The sequence below is a fragment of the Euphorbia lathyris genome, chromosome 4 (genome assembly GCF_963576675.1).
Source record: "Euphorbia lathyris chromosome 4, ddEupLath1.1, whole genome shotgun sequence".
In the NCBI taxonomy this organism is placed as follows: Eukaryota; Viridiplantae; Streptophyta; class Magnoliopsida; order Malpighiales; family Euphorbiaceae; genus Euphorbia; species Euphorbia lathyris.
The window spans coordinates 74,311,914-74,335,753 of record NC_088913.1 but is presented as its reverse complement, the minus strand read 5'-3'; the positions used below and the strand labels follow the sequence as shown (position 1 = coordinate 74,335,753).

The following is a 23,840-nucleotide window of genomic DNA, read 5'->3' as shown; positions in this document are numbered from 1 at the left end:
TTCCAATAGAGCACCACTTATACTCTTGCTTTCTAACTTCGTTATTTTTGCAACTGGTACATGTATGTGACACACACATGCAAAAAACATGAGGTGTTCAATTGATGGCTTTGCTCCACTCCAAACTTCTTTTGGGATTGTATCCTCTAAGGCTACAATGTGACGCCTATTGAGAACATAAGCTGCCCGCTTCACTACTTCAGGATAACAGAGTTTTGGAATTCCCTTTTCAAACAACATACTCCTCACACAGTTCATCACTGTGTGATTCTTCCTTTCCGCGACTCCGTTTTTCCGAGGAGTGTATGTCATCGTTAGTTGTCTTTTAATTCCACTATCTCTACAGAAATCATTCAACTCAGTAGATGTGAACTCCCCCCTTGATCTATTCGTAGACATTTCATAACAAGACTTGTTTCTTTCTCAACAAATATCTCAAAGATTTTTAACACAACAAATGTCTTTGACTTTGCACGTAAAAAATACGACCAAGTTTTTTGGCTACAGTCATCAATCAAGCATAACACATATTTTTTTCACTATTAGAAATAGGTGAAATTGGGTCACACAGGTCAATGTAAATAAGTTCTGATCTTTATGTTGGTCTCCATGTACTTCTTTTAGGAATGGTATCCATGTGTTTCTTTCCTTTCAAACAATCTACACAAATGTCATCTGAGATTGTCAATTGAGATAGAGCATGAACCATTTTCTTACATTGCAATGTTTGGAGATGTGTGTTGCTAATGTGTCCCAATCTACAGTGCCACATGTGTGCGAGGCCACCAGTTGCTATGTCGAAACATACTTCCTATTTTGGTTGGAGAGACATTGATAGAGTCTTGGTTACCAAGATGAACATCTTATTAGCTATGATTTTGGTTTGAATGATCAAACCCATATGTGGATGAAAGACTTTCCACATTCCAACTTCTATGAGGATGGAAAACCCTCTCTCCTGGAGTTGCCCAATGCTCATAAGATTATTTTTGAGTTCAGGAACACAAAAAGACATCACCAACAATGAATTTGACATCATCTACCTGAATTTAATGCTTCCCCTACCAAAAACATGCATTCTAGTATTATGTCCTAGCTTCAAAGTTTGTTGAGAGACTTCCCCAAACTCATATTTGTTACCAAACATGTGATTACTACAACCTGAATCCAAGAACCAAATGTCTCATCGCTTTGCTCTAATTTCATCGACATACGCCATCAACAACATCTCATCATTCTCGTATAGTTCTGAATAATTTGAATGCTTTCCCAAGGCGGGACATTCATATTGGAAGTGACCAAGATTGTGACATCAGTAACATTCCATAGTAGCTTTGTTTATATATGTTTTCCTTATTCCTTGACCTCCTTTGATTTCTCCTCTTCCTCCGCCCCTTCCTATTTCTGCTCTCCCTTCATGAGTCACCTTCAACAATACTTGTTCTTCCCCATCAATATTCTTCATTGTCTACCCATGGATCAACAAGCTACTTTGAAGTTCATCGAATGTAAGAGTGTTGACATTGTTGGATTCTTCAATAGCGCAAAAGACATAATTAAATTTTGGTATTAGGGATTTGAGAATCTTCCCTGCAATATCTATTTTCTTGTATGATTTCTCCACACACTTTCATCCATTTGGCAATTGAGATAGTTTGCGCGAAATAGGCATTAATAGTCTCTCCCTCATCCATTCTGAGTATTTCAAAATCAATCTTCAATGTCTGTAATTGAGGCCTCTTCACTCTCGTGGAACCCTTAATTTTTTTCTTTATAGAGCCCTAAATCAGCTTGGACGTATCATCGTTGAGTATGGTCTCCATGATTTCTCTATGGATAGCTTAATAAAGATAGTTCTCGATCTTCTTGTCTTTCAACTATTGCTCTTCTATCACCTCCATCTATGCTTCTGTCAGCTTAGTGCCTTTTGGAAACATGTCTATCCCATCTTCAATTAGGGTCTAATATTCCTTCACACAAAGGAATTTCTCCATCAGTTTTACCCAGTTCTTATAGTATCCATCAAATTTTGGAATCGCTGGTTGCACGAACTTCCCATTGGTACTGTTACTCTCAACCATCTCTTATCTTTAGTACAAATCGTATTCCTCCCACTCAGTGTTTCACTCTTTGCTGAAGCTTCCTATCAAGCCTTGAAACTTGGCTCTGATACCAAATGTTAACAAAACTGAAAAGCTTATTTATTCCACTTGAAACAATGACTATTTAAAAGCCTTACAAAACAGAGAATAAAGAAAAAACAGTTACACGCAAATTCCTAATCAAAACAAAATTAAAAAACTAACTGCACTAGCCTTAATAATAGGACCCCCTAAAGACTAGGAAACTTATTAACAATAAAGCAAACAACTCTTAAATATATCAGACTCTAACTTTAACACTGATATGATTTTACAGTTAAGAGGAACCTAATATTTATACTTTTTATGATGTCTGAAATTGAACAAACTTGCAAACGTTAAGGGTGAAATTACACCATTTATAATGATATTTGAGGAAAAACACAAATTGTTTGGCAAATAGCTGTTAGCTTATTACTTTTTGTATTTGACTAGTTGATTGTGTAAACTTGTTTGTTAAAACTTAGTTGATTGATAATAGCTATTTGTGTTAGTAAAACTTTTATTTGAGATTAAAAAATAATTACAACAAAAAGGTAATTGAAAAACTTCTAAAGCTAGATATTCAAAACTCCAAAAACTCTTTACAATGCTATCATTTTTGCTCTTTTTCAGGGATAGTGTCAAAGAGGACGGGGAGGGCCAGTCGACTCTCCAGCTGGCTGAACATCCTTAAAAAATAATGGTTAAATACCTATCAACCTCCAAAATAATTAAAATTAATAGTTATAATATAAAAAATAATTATATAAGTTAGCTCCAAACCAATTGGTCTCATGTTGAAATTACTTCACAAATATTAAGATTAAAATGGTGTTAAATTCACACTCTCCCAACACATGGAGTCCACTTTTTTGGTATTCATTTTTTTTTGGTAAAGTTTAAATAAAACTCCTATGGTTTCACTAATTTTCAGATAAAGGACTGTGGTTTACTTTTTGTCAAAACGAGAACTGATGTTTTCAACTTTAGCAAAATAAGGACTTTCGATTGATACTATTAAAATCACCCTTAACAACTTATAAAATGACATATTTTAAGAACTACTAATATTCTAAGCAATTTTAATTCTTCAACTTTTTCATTTCGAGATTATTTAGATGGTGTTTGGTAAAGAGAGAGAAAGTTAATGTTTAAAGAGAGAAAGTTCCAAAAAGGATGATTTTCTAAAATTGAAAATGTAGTTCCATAGAAAATATGACATTGAACAACTTTAATTCTTGAAAATTTAAAGATAGTTTTAATAGCATTATTAAAAGTGCGAAACCTTAGTCACCACAGTAGTGAAACCACACGAGTTTTATTTGAATTTTTTTTTTTTTTTTTTTTTTTTTTCAATTTTCTCCGTTATCGATTTCGCAGAACCCATACTCGATTTGAGCTCTGAATCATCTACGAATCGATCAGTATTCTGGTATTTAATCGCACGAATTCGGCATTTTGAGAATCTCCATCTATTCCAGCTCTGATTTCTCAGGTAAAATTTTGTTTCTCAGAATCGATATTTCTATATTCCCAGGGAGGATTGGAACTTTGCAAATTTTTTCGAAACTTTTTCTATGCTCTGCTCTCTTGTGATAGAAATTTCTGTGGAGTCTTTCTATTCCAACTTGTTTCAGACACAGATTTGTGAACAATTGTCTCCCAATAACAACGAATTCGTAGCCAAATGCGTGTTATTCTATTTATGTCTAATTTAGTGGTTCACTAATTGCTACAAGTGATCAAACTTGACAAAAGTTTTAGTGATCAGAGTGTTGAATGGTTTTAATTTTTATCCTACTTCAGTCCAATCAAGAGTCGTAGATGCTGAATGCGCGGGTTCCAGATTTTGTAAAAATCTGAAAATTACAGATTGCCCTTTTGTTTTTCTTCAAATCTTGTTAAATCGAGCAGATTATACGAATGCTAGGGCAAAGATTCATCACTATCAATCACTGATATCTTAAACCTGCATAGTTTCTACTGTTGGCTATGTCAAAATCACATTTGATGATGTCATCCCAAGTCAATTTTTGCCGTGATTGGTGAATATGTTGGCATTGATTCAATTTTCTCCGCAAAAGATAACTTAATTCCATCTTTCTTCATTTGTCTCCCACTTTTTCTTCTTCATCCTTTTGAAAGTGCATCTCTGATCTTAAGGAAAACCTTTGAGTACCCTCTTATCTTTCTGTCAATTAAACAGTCATTATTTTTATATTTTTGATTGTTTTATTTGTTGTATGGGCTGAATTTATATGTGGAAATCCAATTACTAATCTTCTCTTTGTCATCAATTAATAATTTATCAATTACTAATCCAAACATAAAGTATTATTATCCAGATAAGAATAGCTGTTCTTTATGCCTGTGAAATTCAGCTTGAATCTTGTATCCAAACTAGAGGGATTAGGGAAGTTGATAATGCTTTTAACTTAGTTTTTTGCTCATTAGGTTAGGTTTTTTTTTTTTTTTTTTTTTTTGTGTGTGTGTCTTTTCACGCTCTTTGATAGTTAATAGCTTTTGCTGTGATACCATTTAATTCTGTTTGTATTTTATGCCTTCTTGCTGGTGATTGTTGGCATATCCTTTAGCATTTTTTAACATACTATTTGTGTAAACCTTCTAGATCTTGTATATACCTTTGATTGTGAACTTGAGTACCACGAAGATTTTTCCCTGTAAATTGTTAGCTTAGCTTATATTACTTGTGAGCAGGTTTCCTTTTGATTATTTTGGTGGCATTTAAAATCTAATAAAAATTGGGAAGGCTTATCCATCTACTTGAGTTATTGATTTTGCCTGATCATGTTTTGGGGAATAATTTTGGTATTTGCAGGTGAAGTTCACAGCTAAAGAGCTTGTCTTATTATGGACTATAAGCACACGTCAATATCTCCGTTACAGCTCACGTCGATTATGGTACAAGTTCTTTCTGTGATTCTACTCTACTGTGTTTTTTGCTTGTGTAGGGATGCAATAATCTTCTATGTGTGAACTGTATTTGTTTTAATTTGAACTCTCCCATAGAAGATGCCGTTGCATATAATTTTCCTCTGGTGTAGATGTAATATCTTTTGGTGTTCTCATAACTCTACTTTCACCTTGCAGCGAAGTTGACACTTATTAACTCTCTCGTGGCTGCTTCTGGTATCATAGCACAATAAGTTTTCTTTTACTTTGCCAATGGAACGCAGAGAAAATCAATCCCCTCAAGGTTTTTTTGGATCATGAGCTCTTATTTGTCCTTCTGTTTCACCCTTCTTAACAATCCCTGTATTAAAATATCACAGATGAAACGGCTCGGATACTGGTGGAGTTCTTGGAGGTAGCAATTACATCTATAGTTTTCCTCAAAGGAGTATATCCTAGTGGTGCATTTGAAAGGAGGAGGTATATGAATATAGTAGTACAGAGGGCTAAGCATCCTGAGCTCAGAGATTATATTCACTCAGCTATTACTGGGCTTCTTCCTTTTATGCAAAAGGTTGGAACTTTTCCCCTTCAAATGCATTTCATCTTTTACTTTGTGCATGACAATTCTGTGAGAAAACTCTTTGTTGATTGTATTGAACTGGAATAGTTGGATAAATTTGTTTGGGTGCTTTCTCCAAGGAAAATGAAGTATCTGCTATTTTCTCAGTTGACATTTGGATTCTGCCTTAAATAATGCTGTATAATTGTATTAACGTGATATGAAATTTTTGTGAAACTAAAATAGGGATTGGTCGAAAGAGTGGCAGTTGTCTTTTATAATAATGATAACATTCCAGTGGAGAGATTCATTTTCAAGCTCAATGTGAACCAGTCTTATGGCTCGAAAGTAGAGGGAAGCCTGGAATTCTCTCTCAGATCATTTTTAATGAAGCTTTCTGTCTCAGGCTCTCTAACCAAGGTTCTCCCACGCGGTAAGAAACAAACTTAGCAGGAATTAAACACAGACTTCTGCAATTAATTGGTCTCAGTTAATTGGTAAAGAATAATTTTGGGTAACTATATTTACTTAATGTTATGAAGCATTGATTGCCATTAGCTGTTTTGAGATCATGGAAGAAGATCTTTAAACTTGTTTTGTTTTACCAGATTGCAGGTGGGAGATAACAGCTTACTTTCGTTCCATTCCTCAGGTTACCGAAAACAAAGATGCTAAGTTATGGATCCCAACGGACACGAAGCAATGGCAACAACCTTCACTAATTACCCCAATCAAGTCGCTGAGTAGCGAGCCTTTATGTTTGCAGTTATATATGGAACATCCAAACCAATCTGAACCTAAACTTGAAGAGAACACCACCTAATTCCTGGTAGATATGTGAAAATCAGCTGGAAGTAGTATATGTAAGCTAACGACTTCTTTTCTTTCATTTATCACATTAGATGGCTGTGTTTCAAAGTAACTCATCGTGTTATTTTCATATTGACACATAGATTAGGCTGCAGTAGGAACTTGAAGCAATCCCATTGAATAATTCCTCATCCTTTGATATAGCCACTTAAAAAACTTTATTCTGCTTAATCCTTAGCATTTAAGATTTTATCATGTCTTTTTTTCCCCATTTATTTGTGTTAAGGTTTTTTTTTTTTTATTTGGCTACAACAGTAGAAAAGGCTTCTAAAATACTGTTACATATAATGCCTGTTTGGTTAATCTGTTGTTATTTACTATTTACTGTTTGCCGTTGCTCATAGATATATGTTGATTTTCTTTTTAAAATAGCTATCAGCAATTGTTTCTCAATTCTAATCAAACACTTCATATCTACTGTTTTGGAGTAAAATAACAAAAAGGAGTTAGAAAAAGAAGAATAGGCACATAGTCTAATAGACTACAAGGGTGCTGGTTTCTCCTCTTTCTATCTCCTTTTTGTTGTTTCTCTACTAATAGGAGATATAATATCCTAATAGGAGATATACTAGTGTTTGGTTAAGAATAGAAAACAAGTCTTCCTTATTGTTTTAGAAGGAATGAACTGTTGTTTCTACCATCAACAAAATATTGTTGTTTCCTCTGTACATTTGTCGTTCTCTTTATCAGTAGTATCCACACAGACCCTCATGACCAAATGAATTTGGTCATTCACCGTTAGATCTAGGCTGATTAAAATTCTAGGGTGGAGATTCAATGTGATTCACTGTTAGATCTAGGCTGATAAAATCTAAGCCTTAAGATGCTTTGAATCTCCACCCTAGAATTTTAATCAGCCTAGATCTAAGGGTGAATGACAATTAATTTGGTTATCAGGATCCATGTGAACACTATGCTTTTGCACCTCAAAACTTTTGCATTTTACTTCTCTATCCTATTTATGCTTGTTTATCCTTATTGATGATGAATAATATGGAAGATAAACAATCTTTTTCTTGTTAATAGTTGAGGTCTGTTAAATGCATTTTCGAGATGATTAGATCCAATGTGGTACAAACCCGGGTTTTAACATGCTCAATTTGAAAATCAAGGAGGGACTACGTCTCGGTCCAACACTGCTCCTGGTATGTGTGTGTATTCTCGGACAGCTTGTCTAGGGATTCCACAACGCACTGCGACTGGACAACCATTGTCCCTTCAGCCTGACAGTCCACGGCCTTTGTAGCATACTGAGACTGTCGAGCCCTCATCTGTTTTGACTCAACTAGAACCAATCCTTGGCCTTCGTGTTTTACTCTCTTACTCCTCATCCACGACTTCAACAACACATTGACAGAGCCGTGCCCTCAACTGCTTGGCCTCCAATTGACCCCACATCTCTTACTGATCCAACAAAGGTGTGCGATTCAGTATCCGTTGCTGCCTCTAATTCTTCGGAGCCTGAAAACACTCCTGCCACCACAGTGAATGTGGTCGATGAGCTCATTCCACCGCCTACAAGCCCATTGGACACGTACCCTACTTCGACTGAGTGTCTAATGTCTGTTTCCTCTTTGCCTGTCTATGCTACCGTCACCACTTTATGGAATTGCGCGCCTCGGTGGTCAGCTATCGTGAGTGGCTGTCAACCTTTGCAACCACTGTTGCTTACATAAATGATGACCCATCGAGCTTCACTAAGGCCAAAAAAATTCCAACATGGCGTCAGGCCATGTTGGTTAAAATTAAGACATTACTTGATAATAATACATGTCGTCTTGTCTCGCGGCCTAAAGATAGAAATATCAACAGTTGTCGCTGGCTATTTCATACCAAACTGAATGTGGATGGCAGCATTGAACGACACAAAGGCTCGCCTGGTTGCTCCTGGCTTCGCGCAACAATCTGAGCTTGATTACAAAGAAACCTTTAGTCCGGTTGTCAAAGCAAGGACTGTTTTGCATTATTTTTGCTTTAGTGGATGCTGTTGACGTCTGAGCTGTTTAGTTGGTGTTAAAATTCCTGTTTAGTTCTTTTCCTATTTAGTCTCTTGTATAGCTGTCCTATCATATATAGGAGTCTGTTCTACCACATATAGGATTCTGTAATAGTATAAATATCCTTCTAAGGTTAATATAACGAATTTCGCCTAATTATTTTCTACTTGGTATCAGAGCAAGGTTTAACCTAGCCACATAACCTATTCCTTTTTCCTTTCAAAACCCTAACTCGGATGTTGAAAATTTCTACCAGCAAGAAAATCTCCTCTATCACCATTCAAGATACTCTTTCATCCATTCATGTAAAATTAGCTCTAATTATCTGGTTTGGTAAATTTTTTTGGAGATGCACATTGCTGGAAGAAAAAAAATGGGACACATCAATGGGAAAATCGCTGTACCAGCCACCGATGGTCTTGAACATGATGCATGGGAGGCCGAAAACCCATTAGTCAAGTCATGGCTCATTAATTCAATGAGCGACAATTTGATGTCACACTTTGTCCAGTTTGGAACAGCCAAGGAAGTGTAGGATCTAATCAAAATGAGCTATTTGGATGCCTTTGATTCTTCTCAAACCTATGAATTGATGAAGAAATCCTTTCAATTGAACCAAAATGGCAAATCTCTTAATAAATACTACAACTAGCTGAACTCAATCTTCATGGAACTCGATTACCGAATTCTGACAACCTCATTTGTTGATTTAATTTCAACCTATGGTAAGATGGACCTGTGTTTTACACGCATCATGAGCATTGGCGTGCGAGAGTGTCAAATGTTAATATCAATTGGGCATTTATTAGCTTAATCTTTTAGTTCAATTGGTTCTGTTACAAGCCCGTTTACGACTAAAACAGGCTCCCATTGAATGATTTCACTTGTCTCAATATTTTTCTCCCATCTCTTGGTTTTGTTATATTGTTAGCTAGTAATTCTCTCTTTTTCAAGCACACGACAATGGCTAGGATATATATCTTATGCTATGTTGATGGCATTCTAGTTACAACCACTGATTATAAGCTCATTCAAGAGACGATTCGAGCCATTGAGAAGGAGTTTCCTATACGTAATTTGGGCAAGTGTACGTATTTTCTTGGCTTAGAGATTCGCTACACGAAATTTGGTGTTCATTTGTCCCAAGCTAAATATGCCTCTTAACATTCTTGATCGTGTTAACATGGCTGATTGCAAGTCTGTCAAATCTGGGGATGAGTACCATAGCATTGTTGGTGCTTTGCAATATATTACTTTGACTCGCCTTGACATTGTTGGTCCTATGGAAAGGAGTCAAGTGTATCATTCACTAGATTCAAAGGATCCCAGAATTATGGGATTCTTTTCTCCTCCTCTCCCATTCGCGATGTACATTGCTATTTTGACAGCATTTTGTGTTTATCTTGGCAAGAGTTTGGGGCCATAACACACTCATAAACAACCAACCATTGCTTGCTCATCCACTGAAAGTGAGTATAAGGCTGGGCTAATGCCATAACTGAACTCCTCTGGATACGACCTCTCCTTCATGAGTTGTGGTTGCTTGTTCCCAAGCCGGTTCAGCTATGGTGTGACAATGTCGGTGCCATCTACCTCATAGTCAATCCAGTTTTTGATGCTTGATTTTTCCAGCTTTTCCAATGTCTGATTCTGCTCGTAGATAGTTTTCTGCACACTTGAGCTCTATCCTCGTTTCATGTTTTCTTTCCCAATTTGTTCGGTAACTGCCTAAGACACATTTCATGCTTTGTTTTGAAATCTTTATAATCATTTTGGAATAACACAACTTATTAAGGATTGGTTGAGGCAACCACTTTAGGGATTTGACTTCCTTCCATTTCTAATTTACTGATTGCATGCTATTACCTATCTATGATTTGTTGACTATTTGGTTAGAAGTGTTGTTTTGATGATTAGAAGTGGTTTCTATTTATATTTTATGATTTATATTGCTTTTTTCTATATCTGTTCATAGGCTGTGCCGGATTGGGTGTTTTTACACTAAATTATTTTTTTCATGTCCAGTCTGCACTACATTTGCTTTGGACTCGGGCTTCTAATAGAACTAATTCCCAAGCTCAGCTTAGTTCAGCATGTCCAATTTACTATATTTTAAATAAAAAATATATATTAATTTTTAATAGGGTAAGGGCAAAATTTGACCTTTTATGTTTTCGAAAAAGTGCAGCTTTGACCATAACGTACGAAATGGTACTGTCAGATATTAATATAAATTGGGCCATAGCTATCAACTTAATTTACCCCTCCGGCCGCTGGAACCACCCTGATCTGGGTTGGTTTCGGCCCATCTCGAAGAAATTTTCCGGCCCCCTTTCTTTGATGCCCGTTGTCCCCTGTCCCTAAATTTCTAAATTAGTTCTCAAGTTTTTTTTTTTTTTTAACCTTTTCTCCTTTTTCTTTGTAACTTGTTTGTTTGCCTATTTAGATTTGGTTAGTATTTATTTGATACTTTGGTCTTGAATTTAAATTAGTTTTTTTTTTTTTTTGACAAAAGAATTTAAATTAGTTAAATCATTGTTTGTTTACCTATTGATTGATCATTTGATTGTTTATTGTAGTTTTTGTTGTTGATAGTTAACTTATAATTAGTTGGAATTTTGATGGTTATAATTTTGATTGGGGATTTGATAAATTGAGGACTGATACCTTTAATTTGATTGGAGATTTCATAAATTATGAATTGTCATATTATATAATTGTTATAAATTAATGATTTCATTTTATTAAACACAATTTTTTTTTTTTTTTTGTACATGTTAGGAATCTCAAATACAAACTAGCTTAATGTTGAGAAGTTTTTATTGGTACTTAAAAATTGGTTCTTAACTACTCGGATTATAACACGTATTTATACGAATTTTTTTTTGAGGAAGTTCGATTTAGCAATTCTATTTTTAGGCACGCAGTTGTAAAATTGGCTCAAAAAAAAAAAAAAAAAAACAATCCTGTATTCGTCACTGCATTTGTCCGTGAATATTGAACCTGTTCTGTCATTGATTGTTACGCGGCATTATCTGTTTGTAGATGCGTTGCTTTGGCAAACAAGACCAGCCAGAGCTTGCTTATAATAGTTATGAGTGTGATGTGTTGGAAGTTGCAACTAGTACATATAAAACTAGTTTATCTTGTAGTGCTAACTCCAGCACTGCTTGATGATTAATCAAGTGCTAACTCCACTATGATTAGTGGAATTCACTGATCATTAACCATAATCAGTGTCTTTTTCTCACTATAAAATCCTCTATAAAATCCTCGGCAGATGAGTATTTTTGAAAACACAGAAATCCAATCAGCAATATATTCAGTATAGAATCCATAGAAGAGAATCAGAGATGGCAATTCCAGTGAAATCCCTTTGCGTTGTAGCATTCTTGGTAGCTTTTGCTCTATATGGAGCAAATGCGGCTGGAGAATGTGGGAAACAGACAGCTGATCAGGTAGCTCAGAGCATGCAATCTTGCGCACCAGCATCACAAAACGCAGATGCTGCTGTTTCTGCAGAGTGCTGTGCTCTTGCTGCCAAAATGGTCGACAATCCTCAATGTATGTGTGCTGTTGCTTATTCTGATACTATCAGAAATTCTGGAGGCAAACCCGAAAACGCTCTTTCCATTCCCAAACGATGCGGCTTAGCTAACCGTCCTGCTGGCCAGAAGTGTGGAGGTTTGTTTCCTTATTTCACTTAAATACATCGATTCGTAATTGCTGAATTACAACTATTGGTATTGTCCCTGATAGTTAAAATCTAATCATAGATCTTATATTAATCTCTAACGTATATGTTTCTTTTGTTATCTCTTGCAGCTGTTTCAATTCCATGAAAAGCGAACATCATCAGCTACGCTACTATCTACTATATCTATATGTATGTGTCTGCTTCTACCAGTATGCTGGAGTCTTAGCAGTTAATGCTGTAGAGTTACTGTAATATTTTGGCATATCTGATGATAAATAAATTGTGTTGTTCCTCTTTTGGTGCCGTTTTACACACTTCACTAACAGTTCGAGTGATTCCTTGAGAGAATATATATATATAGTGGATGTGATTGATAGTAAGGATATATTTCATGTTTGAAGTGAAAAAGATGAAGCACCGCACAGCAGTATTCATATGTTGAATAAAAACTAATCGGAAAATTGATTTCTGATATTGAAACCAAACTGAAAAAATAAGTTAATCGAAACTGATAGATTAAATTATTACCTCAGGGTACTTCATAACTCTCTTTTAGACGGAAGATATGGGATTTGAACCCACAATTTTTTATTTTTCATACCATGAACTATTTTACTCTTATTGATTATATAACTTAATATATATAGATGGTTATTAACTTATTAACTTCAATTAACATATAAAAGAACTTTAAACCATTCATATCCTATTACGCAATATATTTGTTCAATTTTTAGATTGATGATTTATTAAATTTATGTTTTATTAAATTTTTATTATTTTTTGTTTTACGTATTGACTTTTAACGGATAAGGTACCTGCGAATTAAATGAGACGGGTATGCCATACCAAAAGTATATCCGTTAGGATAATGAGACGGGTATAAATAATTAAGAAAATGGTAAATTTTAAATAAAACCTGTAGTTTCACTAATTTTCAGATAAAATACTGTGATTTACTTTTTTTTCAAAGTAAGGACCGGTTTTCAACTTTAGCAAAACAAAGACTTTTTCGATTGATACTATTAAAATCACCATTGACGACTTCAAAAATGACATATTTTAAGAACTACTAATATTCTAAACAACTTTATTTGTTCAACTTTTTTATTTTGAGATTATTTAGATGATGTTTGGTAAAGAGAGAGAAAGTTAATGTTTAGAGAGAGAAAGTTCCAAAAAAGATGATTTTCGAAAATGTAGTTCCATAGCAAATATGACATTGAACAACTTTAATTCTTGAAAATTTTCATTTTTAGGTCGTTAAAGATGGTTTTAGTAGCATTAATCCAAAATGTCATTGTTTTCTTAAAGGCTTAATACATCATTTGCCCCTGAACTTGTCCAAAAAGCTTGATTGGCCCCCTGAACTTTCAAAGTGTCCCGATAGCTAACTGAACTTGCATAAAATGTAATCATTTGATCACTCGGTTGCAAAAAAAAAGTAAGTTAAATGCGAAAGATGTATTGCACGAGTCTTAAAAAAAGTAAAATGACTGAAATCAGAGTATACGGTTCTTAGATTAGAGATGATAAGTTGTATAGTTAAGCAAGCAATAACTTCATTTTTAATCTATTTTTTAATTATGTAATCACATTCTAAGATGTGTGGAATACATCTTCCGCATTTAACTTACTTTTTTTTGCGACTGAGTGATCAAATGATTACATTTTATGCAAGTTCAGGGGGCTAACTGAACATTTTATGCAAATTCAGGGGGCTATCGGGACACTTTGAAAGTTCAGGGGGCCAATCAAACTTTTTGGACAAGTTCAGGAGCAAATGATGTATTAAGCCTTTCTTAAAAGTGTAAAACCCCAATCTTCATTTTGACAAAAAGTAAACCACAATCCTTTATCTGAAAATTAGTGAAACCACGAGAATTTTATTTGAAATTTATCCTTAAAAAAATAAAACGGATAAGAGATTGAGATTGACACTCCCCCACAATACCTTATCCATATCCATTGCCACCCCCTAGTAACTTCTGATAAACAGAATTAACTTATGATAAACAGAATGAAATATTGGTTAACTGACGAAGTAATAATTCAACTGATATATATATATATAACTGAATTTAATAGGTTGTTTTTTTTTTTCCTGGAAGATCTTTTTCTTTAGTTATTTTTAAATGGCTTAAAGCACTATTTGATTTCTGTCTATCTAAAATTTTGTCATTTGACCTCTGATCTATTATTTGGTCATATTTGATCCCTGATCTAGCCCAAATTAGTGAACTTTCATCCAATTTAGATTCAAACTTAACCGAATCATTATCTCATTGATAAGTAACGATATTTTGACACTTGAACTTAATAGATTTTAGTTTAGGATTTGTTTTTTGTTTTTTTTTGTTTTTTTAATCTAATTAATTATTTCCACATAACGTGGATAAGAACTTTAAGAAATATCACGTTTCAAGTTTAAGTGTCAAAATATCGATACTTATCAATGAGATAATGATTCCGTTAAGTATTCATACAAATTGGGTGAAATTTCACCAAATGGAATCGGTGAAGGACCAAATATGATCAAATAATAGATCAGAGGCCAAATAACATAATTTTAGATAGGTTAGGGACCAAATAATATTTTAAGCCTTTTTAAATGGGCTCGTTAATTGGACATGTGTATATGAAATTTAAGAAGATAACATATAATAAACAATTTTTAGTTTTTTTTTATTGCTATTTACCGCTCCCAAAATCCACCTTTTTACCTACTTCTAGTCACCTCATTTGTTTTTAAGGATGATGCATCATGATATCACCCCATTTTACTACTACAATAATTTAGCTTTTCATAAATATTTTTCTTTAGTTGCTAATTATTTTTTAAAAAATAATAATTACGCACAATGTAGATGTGATTCGAATCCATAGTTATAGTTATAAGTATGTTCTCAACCACTAAACTAAAAGTTTCACCAACCAAATATATTTAAGTTGCTAATTATGATTATATATATATATTTAAGTTAATAGTATTTAAAAAAATTAAACTTATTTGTTTTTATTTATTATTTTGAATGAAAATTCAATAATAATTAACCAACCGAAATAATAATCATATATAGTTAATGATTCCGTTGAACTTGTTAATGGATTGATAAATTTTTATTATTAATGAACCGATTAACCGATGAAATGCACTACGAATTTCAAAAGAAAATTAACTAATTTTTACCAATTGCTAGCAATAGCAATAGTAATAGGGATTGATTACATCTATGTTCCACTTAGAATAATGTTAATGCTATAAAATCTAATTTTTTAATATCAAATTTATCCAACTTTATATTATACTTCTCATGTGGTACAACAATAAATGACATAGAATTACTCAATTGATATTGAATTGGAGATGCTCTTAGTAATTGATAAAATCATTGTTATTTATAATGCACAAGCCCATTACAATTATAGACGTTACAAATAAGTTTGTAACAGACGCCTTTGCATATTACAACTGTATAGTTTTTTTTTGTAGCTCATATTTTAAGAAGCTCGTAGCGAAGTGTTACATTGTAACCGATATTTAGTACAACCTATTACAAATATAATATGTACATATATGGCGAATATATGATTGGTCTATTAGGGAGACCAATTTTACACATGCATGCATAATTTTTTTTTTACTAAATCGAACTTACTTAAATTTTTTCCGTATATATACATGGTATCATCAAATTTCTACGCACCAATGTAATTTCTCAAAGTTAAACTAGATTTGGACTACAAAAGTAAGTTTGAATCATTTTGATCAAACTTAGAAAAATTTATTGTCTATCATATATTTATCAAGTTGGATTTTGTAATTAAATACAAACTCAATAAGTTAATTAACAACTCGGAACCGTAATTTGTTGGAAATAAGGAGGCCAAAACCATCCGTAATAGGAATAGTTCCAACGATCCGGGGTGGAAACCATCCATAGTAGGAGTGGTTCCAGCAGCTGAATGGGCCTGACCCCCTTATCTCTGTTCCTGTGTATATTATTTGTGCTTTTAGTCTTTAGATTTTTATTTTTGTTATTTATGCATTTTATGACATATTTAAGGTTATAAAGTTAATGCACTAAATACAAAAACTAAACCTAAAAACTAAAAGTACAAATAATATATGGGACACAAAGTTAAAACTCCACATCATATAAACATTAAACACAGAAACATAACCATTTAATATGCATCAAACTAAATAAAATCATCAAATAATTCTATTAATTTTAAATACAACGGTACAATATTGTTTTAAACAACAAATTATAAATATATATCCCTATTGCTTCTTAACAATTTTCATTATCAACTAAAATTAATAGAAGAGTTAAAGAAAATATAAGAAGAGTTTGATAAATTGATAGTTTTCAATTCCAGCTATTCTTTATTTCCATCACTCTTTCATTGCTTCGGTTTATACTGCAAAGATCTGATTGATTCATATGATCAACTATGATTTCACTTTCCAGACCCAGGTTGAGTGAAAGTTAATACTGATGGAGCCTGCAAGGATAATCCCGAAATGGCCTCAATCGGTGGCTCATTAAAGATCATAATAGTTTGTGGTGTGGTGGTTTGGGGGCGAATATTCGCTTTTGTACGTCCTTGTTGGCTGAACTTTGAGGGTTGTATTTTGGGATTCGATTAGCTTCGGACGTTTAGCATTCCTTTGTAACCAAAAAAACAATTTAATTATCTATATAAAATTCTAAACCCTAAAATATATATCCTAGCCTTAATTAATTTATAATTCCTAAATCCTAAAATATATAATGTGACAATAAATTATTAATCTGGCATATAGATGACGTGATGTGTCAGATGTATAATATAATTTCTGATAGTGAATGTGGTGTTAAAAAACTTTAACTTTTAGAATTTTCTATTTTGAGATTGATTAGCAAGTTTACTTTCATAGTGAACTTTTATGTTAATAAACTAGGTAAAAATTAAAAAACATACTGAAATTCATAAATAAAAAAGAAAGTAAGTCCATTGAGTAAAATGACTGCCCGATGCACTACACATCTCCATTAAGTGAGGGTCCGGAAGGGGTTCCACTATAAGGATGTATTGGAGGCAAACCTTTCCTTTTATTATTTTTTTTTGTAAAAGGCCGCTCCTTAAACTTGAATCCATTACCTTTCTATCGCACAACATCAACCGTTGCGTCAAGGCTCGCCCTATTAAAAGACGGTTTGTGAAAAGAATGAGGTAAGAAAATATTAATTACTTACTATATTTCTCATTAAAAATAACCTTATCATTTATGCCTAATATATATCTAAATACAGGCTTGGTGATCAAAGAAAAGCTAGTACAAAGGACAAAACAAATTAAAAGGACAGTGCCACATGGAGCAATCACAACCGAACATCATGTGTGATTTGATCAATGGTGCAGATGAAGAGAAGAGCTGGTTGGATGTGATGAGGTGCACAGTTGATGTTGGTGTGTCTTATTCTAGAAGCTTGTTCTATCCAAAAGACTAAAAATGCCCTCTTAAGAAATTGAAAGGTCTTTTACAGTGAAAGACTTAAAGTCTTTAAAGTCATTAATCTTTGGGAGTTCCCAAAGTGCCAAACTCCTTGAAACACGAAAGGTCTTATTCTTCCTTCCTTTCATTTTCTTTATGTGCAATTCGTTTCTCCTACATTTGCTTTCTTCCTCACTGTAAATTGGACCAAAATCAAAACTGAGTTGTTATTCTTCTTACCCTTCCTCAAACTAGGCTTGGTAAAGATTACGCAAGCCAAGTTTGCTAACCAGAAAACGAAGTTGAGGAGAATCCTGGGCCTTCGTGAAGAGATCCGCGAGTTGCATGGCGGAGGAGATTGGCATGAGGCGAATCAAACCGTTTTGGACCTTCTCGCGAATGACATGGCAATCGATCTCGATATACTTTGTCCGTTCGTGGAAAACTAGGTTTTGATCGATGTGCATGGCGGAAACATTGTCACAGAAAAGGAGAGCATAACTTGTTGGAGGGGCAGTGAGATCGGCGAGGAGGAAATGGAGCAAGTGAAGCTCGCAGGAGGTTGAAGCCATGGCGCGGTATTCGGCTTCCGAGGAGGAGCGGGATACCGTGTTCTGTTTCTTTGAGTGCCAGGATATGACTGCCGAGCCCAGAAAAACAATGTAACCGGTGATGGAGCGACGAGATTCGATGCATGTGCCCCAGTCGGAATCCGAAAAGGCTTGAAGTCGAAGGGTGTTCGTCACCGAAAAGAAAAGGCCAAGACCGATGGTGCTCTTCAGGTAACGTAAAATTCTGGTAACTCTTTGGTGGTCATCGGTTGTAGGTTGAGTGAGGTGTTGAGAGAGCTGGTTAACTATGTAGGAAAAATCGGGGCGGGTATGAGTGAGGTAAAGTAATTTACCAATAATTTGTCTGTAAGCTGTGATGTCTGGTAAGGGGGTTGCATGTGGGCTGGGTTTGTGGTTTGGGAGTGCTGGTGAGGAAGCAGGTTTACATTCTAGTAAGTCAACTTCTTATAACAATTCTAAAGTGTATTTTCTTTGTGTCATGTGTAGACCATCGGAGCTACGAGTGAATTCGAACCCCAAGAAGTAATGAAGGGCACCGAGATCCTTGATATTGAAAGAGGTGTGAAGGTGTGCTTTGGTGGCGGAGATGGCCTGAGCGTCGTTTCCAGAGATGATGACATCGTCAACATACACAAGCAACAAAGTGGTGGAGCCCGTCAATTGCTTGATAAAGAGGGATGGATCGGTGGGAGACTGAACATGTAACATCCCCAAAACCCTAACATATGAGTCTTCCCACATTCATATATGAGATATCATGTGATCCAAATGAGGGGGTTACAGAACAAAACCGATGGATTTGATGGTTGTGGTTAGCTTGGTGTTCCATTGACGGCCAGCTTGGCGAAGACCGTAGAGAGATTTTTTTAGCCTGCAGACCTGTTGTGAGGAATCCCCAGAGATGCCAGGAGGAAGCATCATGCAAACATCTTCGTTTAACTCGCCATGGAGGTATGCATTATCAATGTCTAACTGTTGGATATCCCATCTTCTTGAGATTGCAATGGCTAGGAGTGTCCTAATTGTGGTGAAATTTGCTACAGGGGCAAAGGTGGCGGTAAAGTCGATACCTTTTTGTTGCGTATAGCCCTTGGCCACGAGCCTGGCTTTAAAGCGGGCTATGCTTCCATCGGCCTTATATTTTAGCTTGTACACCCAACGGCAGCTGATAAGTTTCTTTCCCTCAGGTAAATCCACTATAGTCCAAGTGTTGTTAGATTCTAGTGCTGTGAGTTCCTCTTGCATAGCCTGTCTCCAGTTGGGATCTAATTTGGCTTTGTTGTATATCGCGTGCTCGGTATAACAGGTGATGTTGAGGGCGAAAAGTCGTGTCTGTGGGCTCAATTTGGTGTAAGACAAATGTTTGTCGAGTGAGTGGGGGGGGGGGGGGGGGGGAAGTAGTGAAGGTTGGAGATGGATCGCCGCGGAGCAAGGCTATGTGATAGTCTTTCAGGTATGCCGGAATTCTTCTTTCCCTGATTGGTCGTGTGACAATGGGTGTTTGTGGATTGGTAATGTGTGTTGGTTGAGTGTCTTGGCATGTGATTGGAATGTCTGTATGCTGCTCTGCTTGTGTGTCTGTTTGTGGTGTTGTTTTCATGTCAATGTTACCAGAAGTGTCACCCTTGATGAAGGTGTTAGCGCTACTTGCTGTGATTGGGGCCTTGGATGGTGCCTTTTGGGGCAGAAGGGCTACGAACTTCTGGTACTGATCCTTGGTGAGGACAAATGGGTCTCCATGACTCTACAGGTTATCCTCTTCACTTGAATCATCCCCTTCTCTTCCTTGACCATTCACAGTGTTTGCTTTTGCTTGTGGCGCCTTGTAACCATTGTTCTTTCCTCTATTGCCGTAGCTTGGGGGGTAGCCGTGCTTCTTGAAGCAGATGTCCTCGGTATGACCTGTATTCCCAAAGAAAGTGCACAGAGAAGAGCTCCGGTTGCCGTTATCTTTGCGGTTAGCATTCCTGTTGTTGTTGCGGTATCCCCCTTGCTTATTCTGTCCATTTGTGAATGCGACAAAGGGACTATTCTCACTTCCCTCGTTCTGTTTTGTAGGTGATAGGCCAATCCACCTTTCGTGTTGGATTGACAAGTCGTATACCTTGTTGAGTGACGAAAGAGGCTCGATCAAAAGTATCTGAGAGCAGATAGTGGAGTAAGATTCATTCAGACCTTGAAGAAAGGTCATGACTTGTTCAGCATCGTGCTGGTCCCGCACAACCCTGAAAGCGTTGCAGCTGCACGCCGGTTTGCAAGAACACACAGGCATAGGCCTAAGATTTGAAAGTTCATCATACAAAATTTTCAAGTTTGTATAATAGTCCGTTACATTACCATTTCCTTGTTTTAAACTGTGTATTTCCCTTCGCAGCTCGAGGATCCTCAGGGAATCTATTTGAGCAAATTGTTCCTTGAGGTCTGCCCAGACCTGGTCCGCTTTGTCCAGCCACATGATGCTCCTGGCTATCGACGGTGACAGTGCGTGGTGGATCCAAGACATGACCATATTGTTGCATCGCTCCCACTGGATGTGCATATTGTCTGTGGTTGGTGGTGCTGTTATTGTTCCATCAACGAAGGAAAATTTGTTCTTAGACATCAACGCAACCTTCACCGCTCGAGACCACTGATGGTAATTAGGTCCAGTGAGGACCTGTGAGACAAGGGCTAGGGCTGGTGTTTCATTTTGGGGAAGATGGTAAGGACTATGTGTAGTGATTAGAGGTGCCGCCATGGAAGAAAAGAAAGCTTTAAAAACAAGCTGGATATGAGCAGAGTGTGTTCTCTGATACCATGAAAAGAATGAAGTTAGAAAATATTAATTACTTACTATATTTCTCATTAAAAATAAGCCTATCACCTATGCCTAATATATATCTAAATACAGGCTTGGTGATCAAGGAAAAGCTAGTACAAAGGACAAAACAAATTAAAAGGACAGTGCCACATGGAGCAATCACAACCGAATATCATGTGTGATTTGATCAATGGTGCGGATGAAGAGAAGAGCTGGTTGGATGTGATGAGGTGCACAGTTGATGTTGGTGTGTCTTATTCTAGAAGCTTGTTCTATCCAAAACTTAGGAAATTGAAAGGTCTTTTACAGTGAAAGACTTAAAATCTTTAAAGTCATTAATCTTTGGGAGTTTCCAAATTGCCAAACTCCTTGAAACACGAAAGGTCTTCTTCTTCCTTCCTTTTGTTTTCTTTCTGTGCAATTCGTTTCTCCTACCTTTGCTTTCTTCCTCACTGTAAATCGGACCAAAATCAAAACTGAGTTGTTATTCTTCTTAGTTTGTTTTATCTTTTTGAACAATTGATTGCTGTTTCAATACGTGGTTGGTTAAACTAAAATAAAAGCTACTATTTACAACGACAGTGTTTTCCAACTTTTTGTGAAAAGGAATTTTATTCATCTTATTCGATTATAAATAAAATTCGGTGTGCTTCCATGGCTTTTATTTACTGGCCATAAGTATAATTCATATTGCAATATATACAATTTGGTGTGCTTTCATGGCTTTCGTTTTTGTTTTTCTGTAGTTTGATGCTTTTTTTAATGCAAAGACTTATAAGTTAGTCCCAAGTAAGTTTTATATACTTCTCAATTTTATATAATTAATTGTTTTTTATTTAAAAGATAAAATCTAAAAATACTCCTAATGTTTACTGCTAGGAGCAATTTTACCCTTAACGTATAAAATGATGCAATTTTACCTTTAACGTTAGCATCCAAGTGCAATTTTATCCATTACCTTGCCAAGTTGGGTCAATTAGAGAAATTATTCATCAAATTTTATTCTTGGTCATGAATCTTGTCATCTACACTTCACATGTACATCATTTTCTTCGTTAGTAACATATCACAAATGTATGATTAAACGTGAAATTTAAAATAAAAAATAAAAAATAAAAAATATACTGTATTTTGTATGAGTTGGCAAAAAAAAATTCAAAAATTTCGCTGAAATTAAAAATATTAATCTCCAATTTATTATTAAATTTACAAAAAATATGAATTATTTTAGAAACAACTTACGTGCAATTGGTATAGAATAAGAAACAAAATATTTATGTCTTTTTGCTGATTATCCCGTTATTTAAAATATGTACATATTAGTAATTTCACATACGAACATCATCAACAGCTAATCATAATTTTATCAAACCAGCAAATTGCAAACTGTTAAAGTAACCGCAAACAGCAAACAACAACAACAGTTGACCATGCTATAATTGAGTAACCATACTATGAGTTCTCTTATCCACTAATCATTATCTCTTTGTACTTGCGTCTTGGCAAAGAACACCAGCCAGTGCTAACTCCAACTAACATGGTGACATTGTCAGGTGTCGCAAGAACATATGAAACTTCATGTTCTAGTGCTAGCTCCACCATGATCATAAAATCAAGATTCAAGTGCTAATTCCACCATGATCATAAAATCAAGATTCAAGTGCTAATTCCACTATGATTATTGGAATTCACTGCGAAACCACAATGCAAATCTCTCGCCCCTCGCTATAAAATCCTCGGCAGAAAATTGTTTCAACACACACCAATCAACATAGACTCCTCCATAGAAGAGAATCAGAGATGGCAATTCCAGTGAAATCCCTTTGCATTGTAGCATTCTTCGTAGCTTTTTCTCTGTTTAATAACGGAGCAAATGCGGCTGGAAATGTGGCGATTCGACACCTGAAGAGGTAGCTCAGAAGATGTACTCATGCGCACCAGCAGCACAGAACGGAGATATTGCCGTTTCTTCAGATTGCTGTGCTCTTGCCTCTATAATGGCAGGCAATGCTCCATGTTTGTGTGCTGTTGGAATGTCTGAAACAATCAAAAATGCTGGAGGCACTCCCGAAAACGCTCTTTCCATTCCTAAACGTTGTGGCATAGCTAATCGTCCTGTTGGCTACAAGTGTGGAGGTTTGTTCCCCAAGTTTCATATTCTCAATCATACTTATATCCATATATCTAACCACGGTTACTTAATTACTCGGTTCGAGACTCACCAGGCATACGACTGATTTGTTGTTTTTTTGTTGTCTTGCAGCGGTTACAATCCCATAAAAAGAAAACATCAGCTACAGTCTACTATAGTTATGTGTGTTTTTTCAATTCTACCAGTATGCTGGAGTGTTAGTAGTTGTAACTATAACTGGCTTGAAAAAGAAAGCTAGTGTAACATTTTGGCATATCTGATGATAAATAAATTGTGTTGCTTCTCATTTCCCTTTTTGGTGTCCTTTTATTTATACACTTCACTCAAATTTCTCTCCATCAGAGGAAAAAAAAAAACCAAAAATCCCAAAAAAAAAATCATAAATTTTCATATCGAGAAGTTTTTATCATTCTAATTTTATACGTTGTTTAAAAGGTTTTTACCAATATCGAGAAGTATTAATTAGATTATTAATTCTCTCCTAAAAATTTAATGTTAGAATTCTTGAGGTTATGGCTCCAATATGGTTAAATATCTAAATTACATGTGCATTTAATATAGTGAAAGATAGGGTGCACATGATCGGTTAACCAGTCCATTAAGAATATTTCGATCGGTTAACCATTTAATCAGTTTTTTAAAAACACTAACTATACACTAGTCCATTAA

At 35.3% G+C, this 23,840-nt stretch overlaps 2 protein-coding genes across 3 annotated transcripts; both read left to right on the top strand.

Annotated features, from left to right (window-relative positions):
* Positions 1–3,474: 3,474 nt before the first annotated feature.
* LOC136226406 (DNA polymerase zeta processivity subunit) lies at positions 3,475–11,491 on the top strand. Of its 2 annotated transcripts, XM_066014871.1 has the most exons (7): positions 3,475–3,618; positions 4,963–5,045; positions 5,235–5,340; positions 5,417–5,610; positions 5,845–6,031; positions 6,207–6,461; positions 7,495–11,491. In XM_066014871.1, exons 3-6 carry the CDS (start codon positions 5,310–5,312, stop codon positions 6,419–6,421), a joined length of 627 nt encoding a protein of 208 aa, XP_065870943.1. In that variant the 5' UTR covers positions 3,475–3,618; positions 4,963–5,045; positions 5,235–5,309; the 3' UTR covers positions 6,422–6,461; positions 7,495–11,491. The 2 variants fall into 2 exon arrangements, with proteins under 2 accessions (XP_065870943.1, XP_065870942.1); XM_066014870.1 differs by lacking the exon at positions 7,495–11,491 and having other exon boundaries at positions 6,207–6,667.
* Positions 11,492–11,581: 90 nt separating this feature from the next.
* On the top strand, positions 11,582–12,459 carry LOC136226407 (uncharacterized). The gene is made up of 2 exons (XM_066014872.1): positions 11,582–12,149; positions 12,291–12,459. Exons 1-2 carry the CDS (start codon positions 11,819–11,821, stop codon positions 12,305–12,307), a joined length of 348 nt encoding a protein of 115 aa, XP_065870944.1. The 5' UTR covers positions 11,582–11,818; the 3' UTR covers positions 12,308–12,459.
* Positions 12,460–23,840: the final 11,381 nt, after the last annotated feature.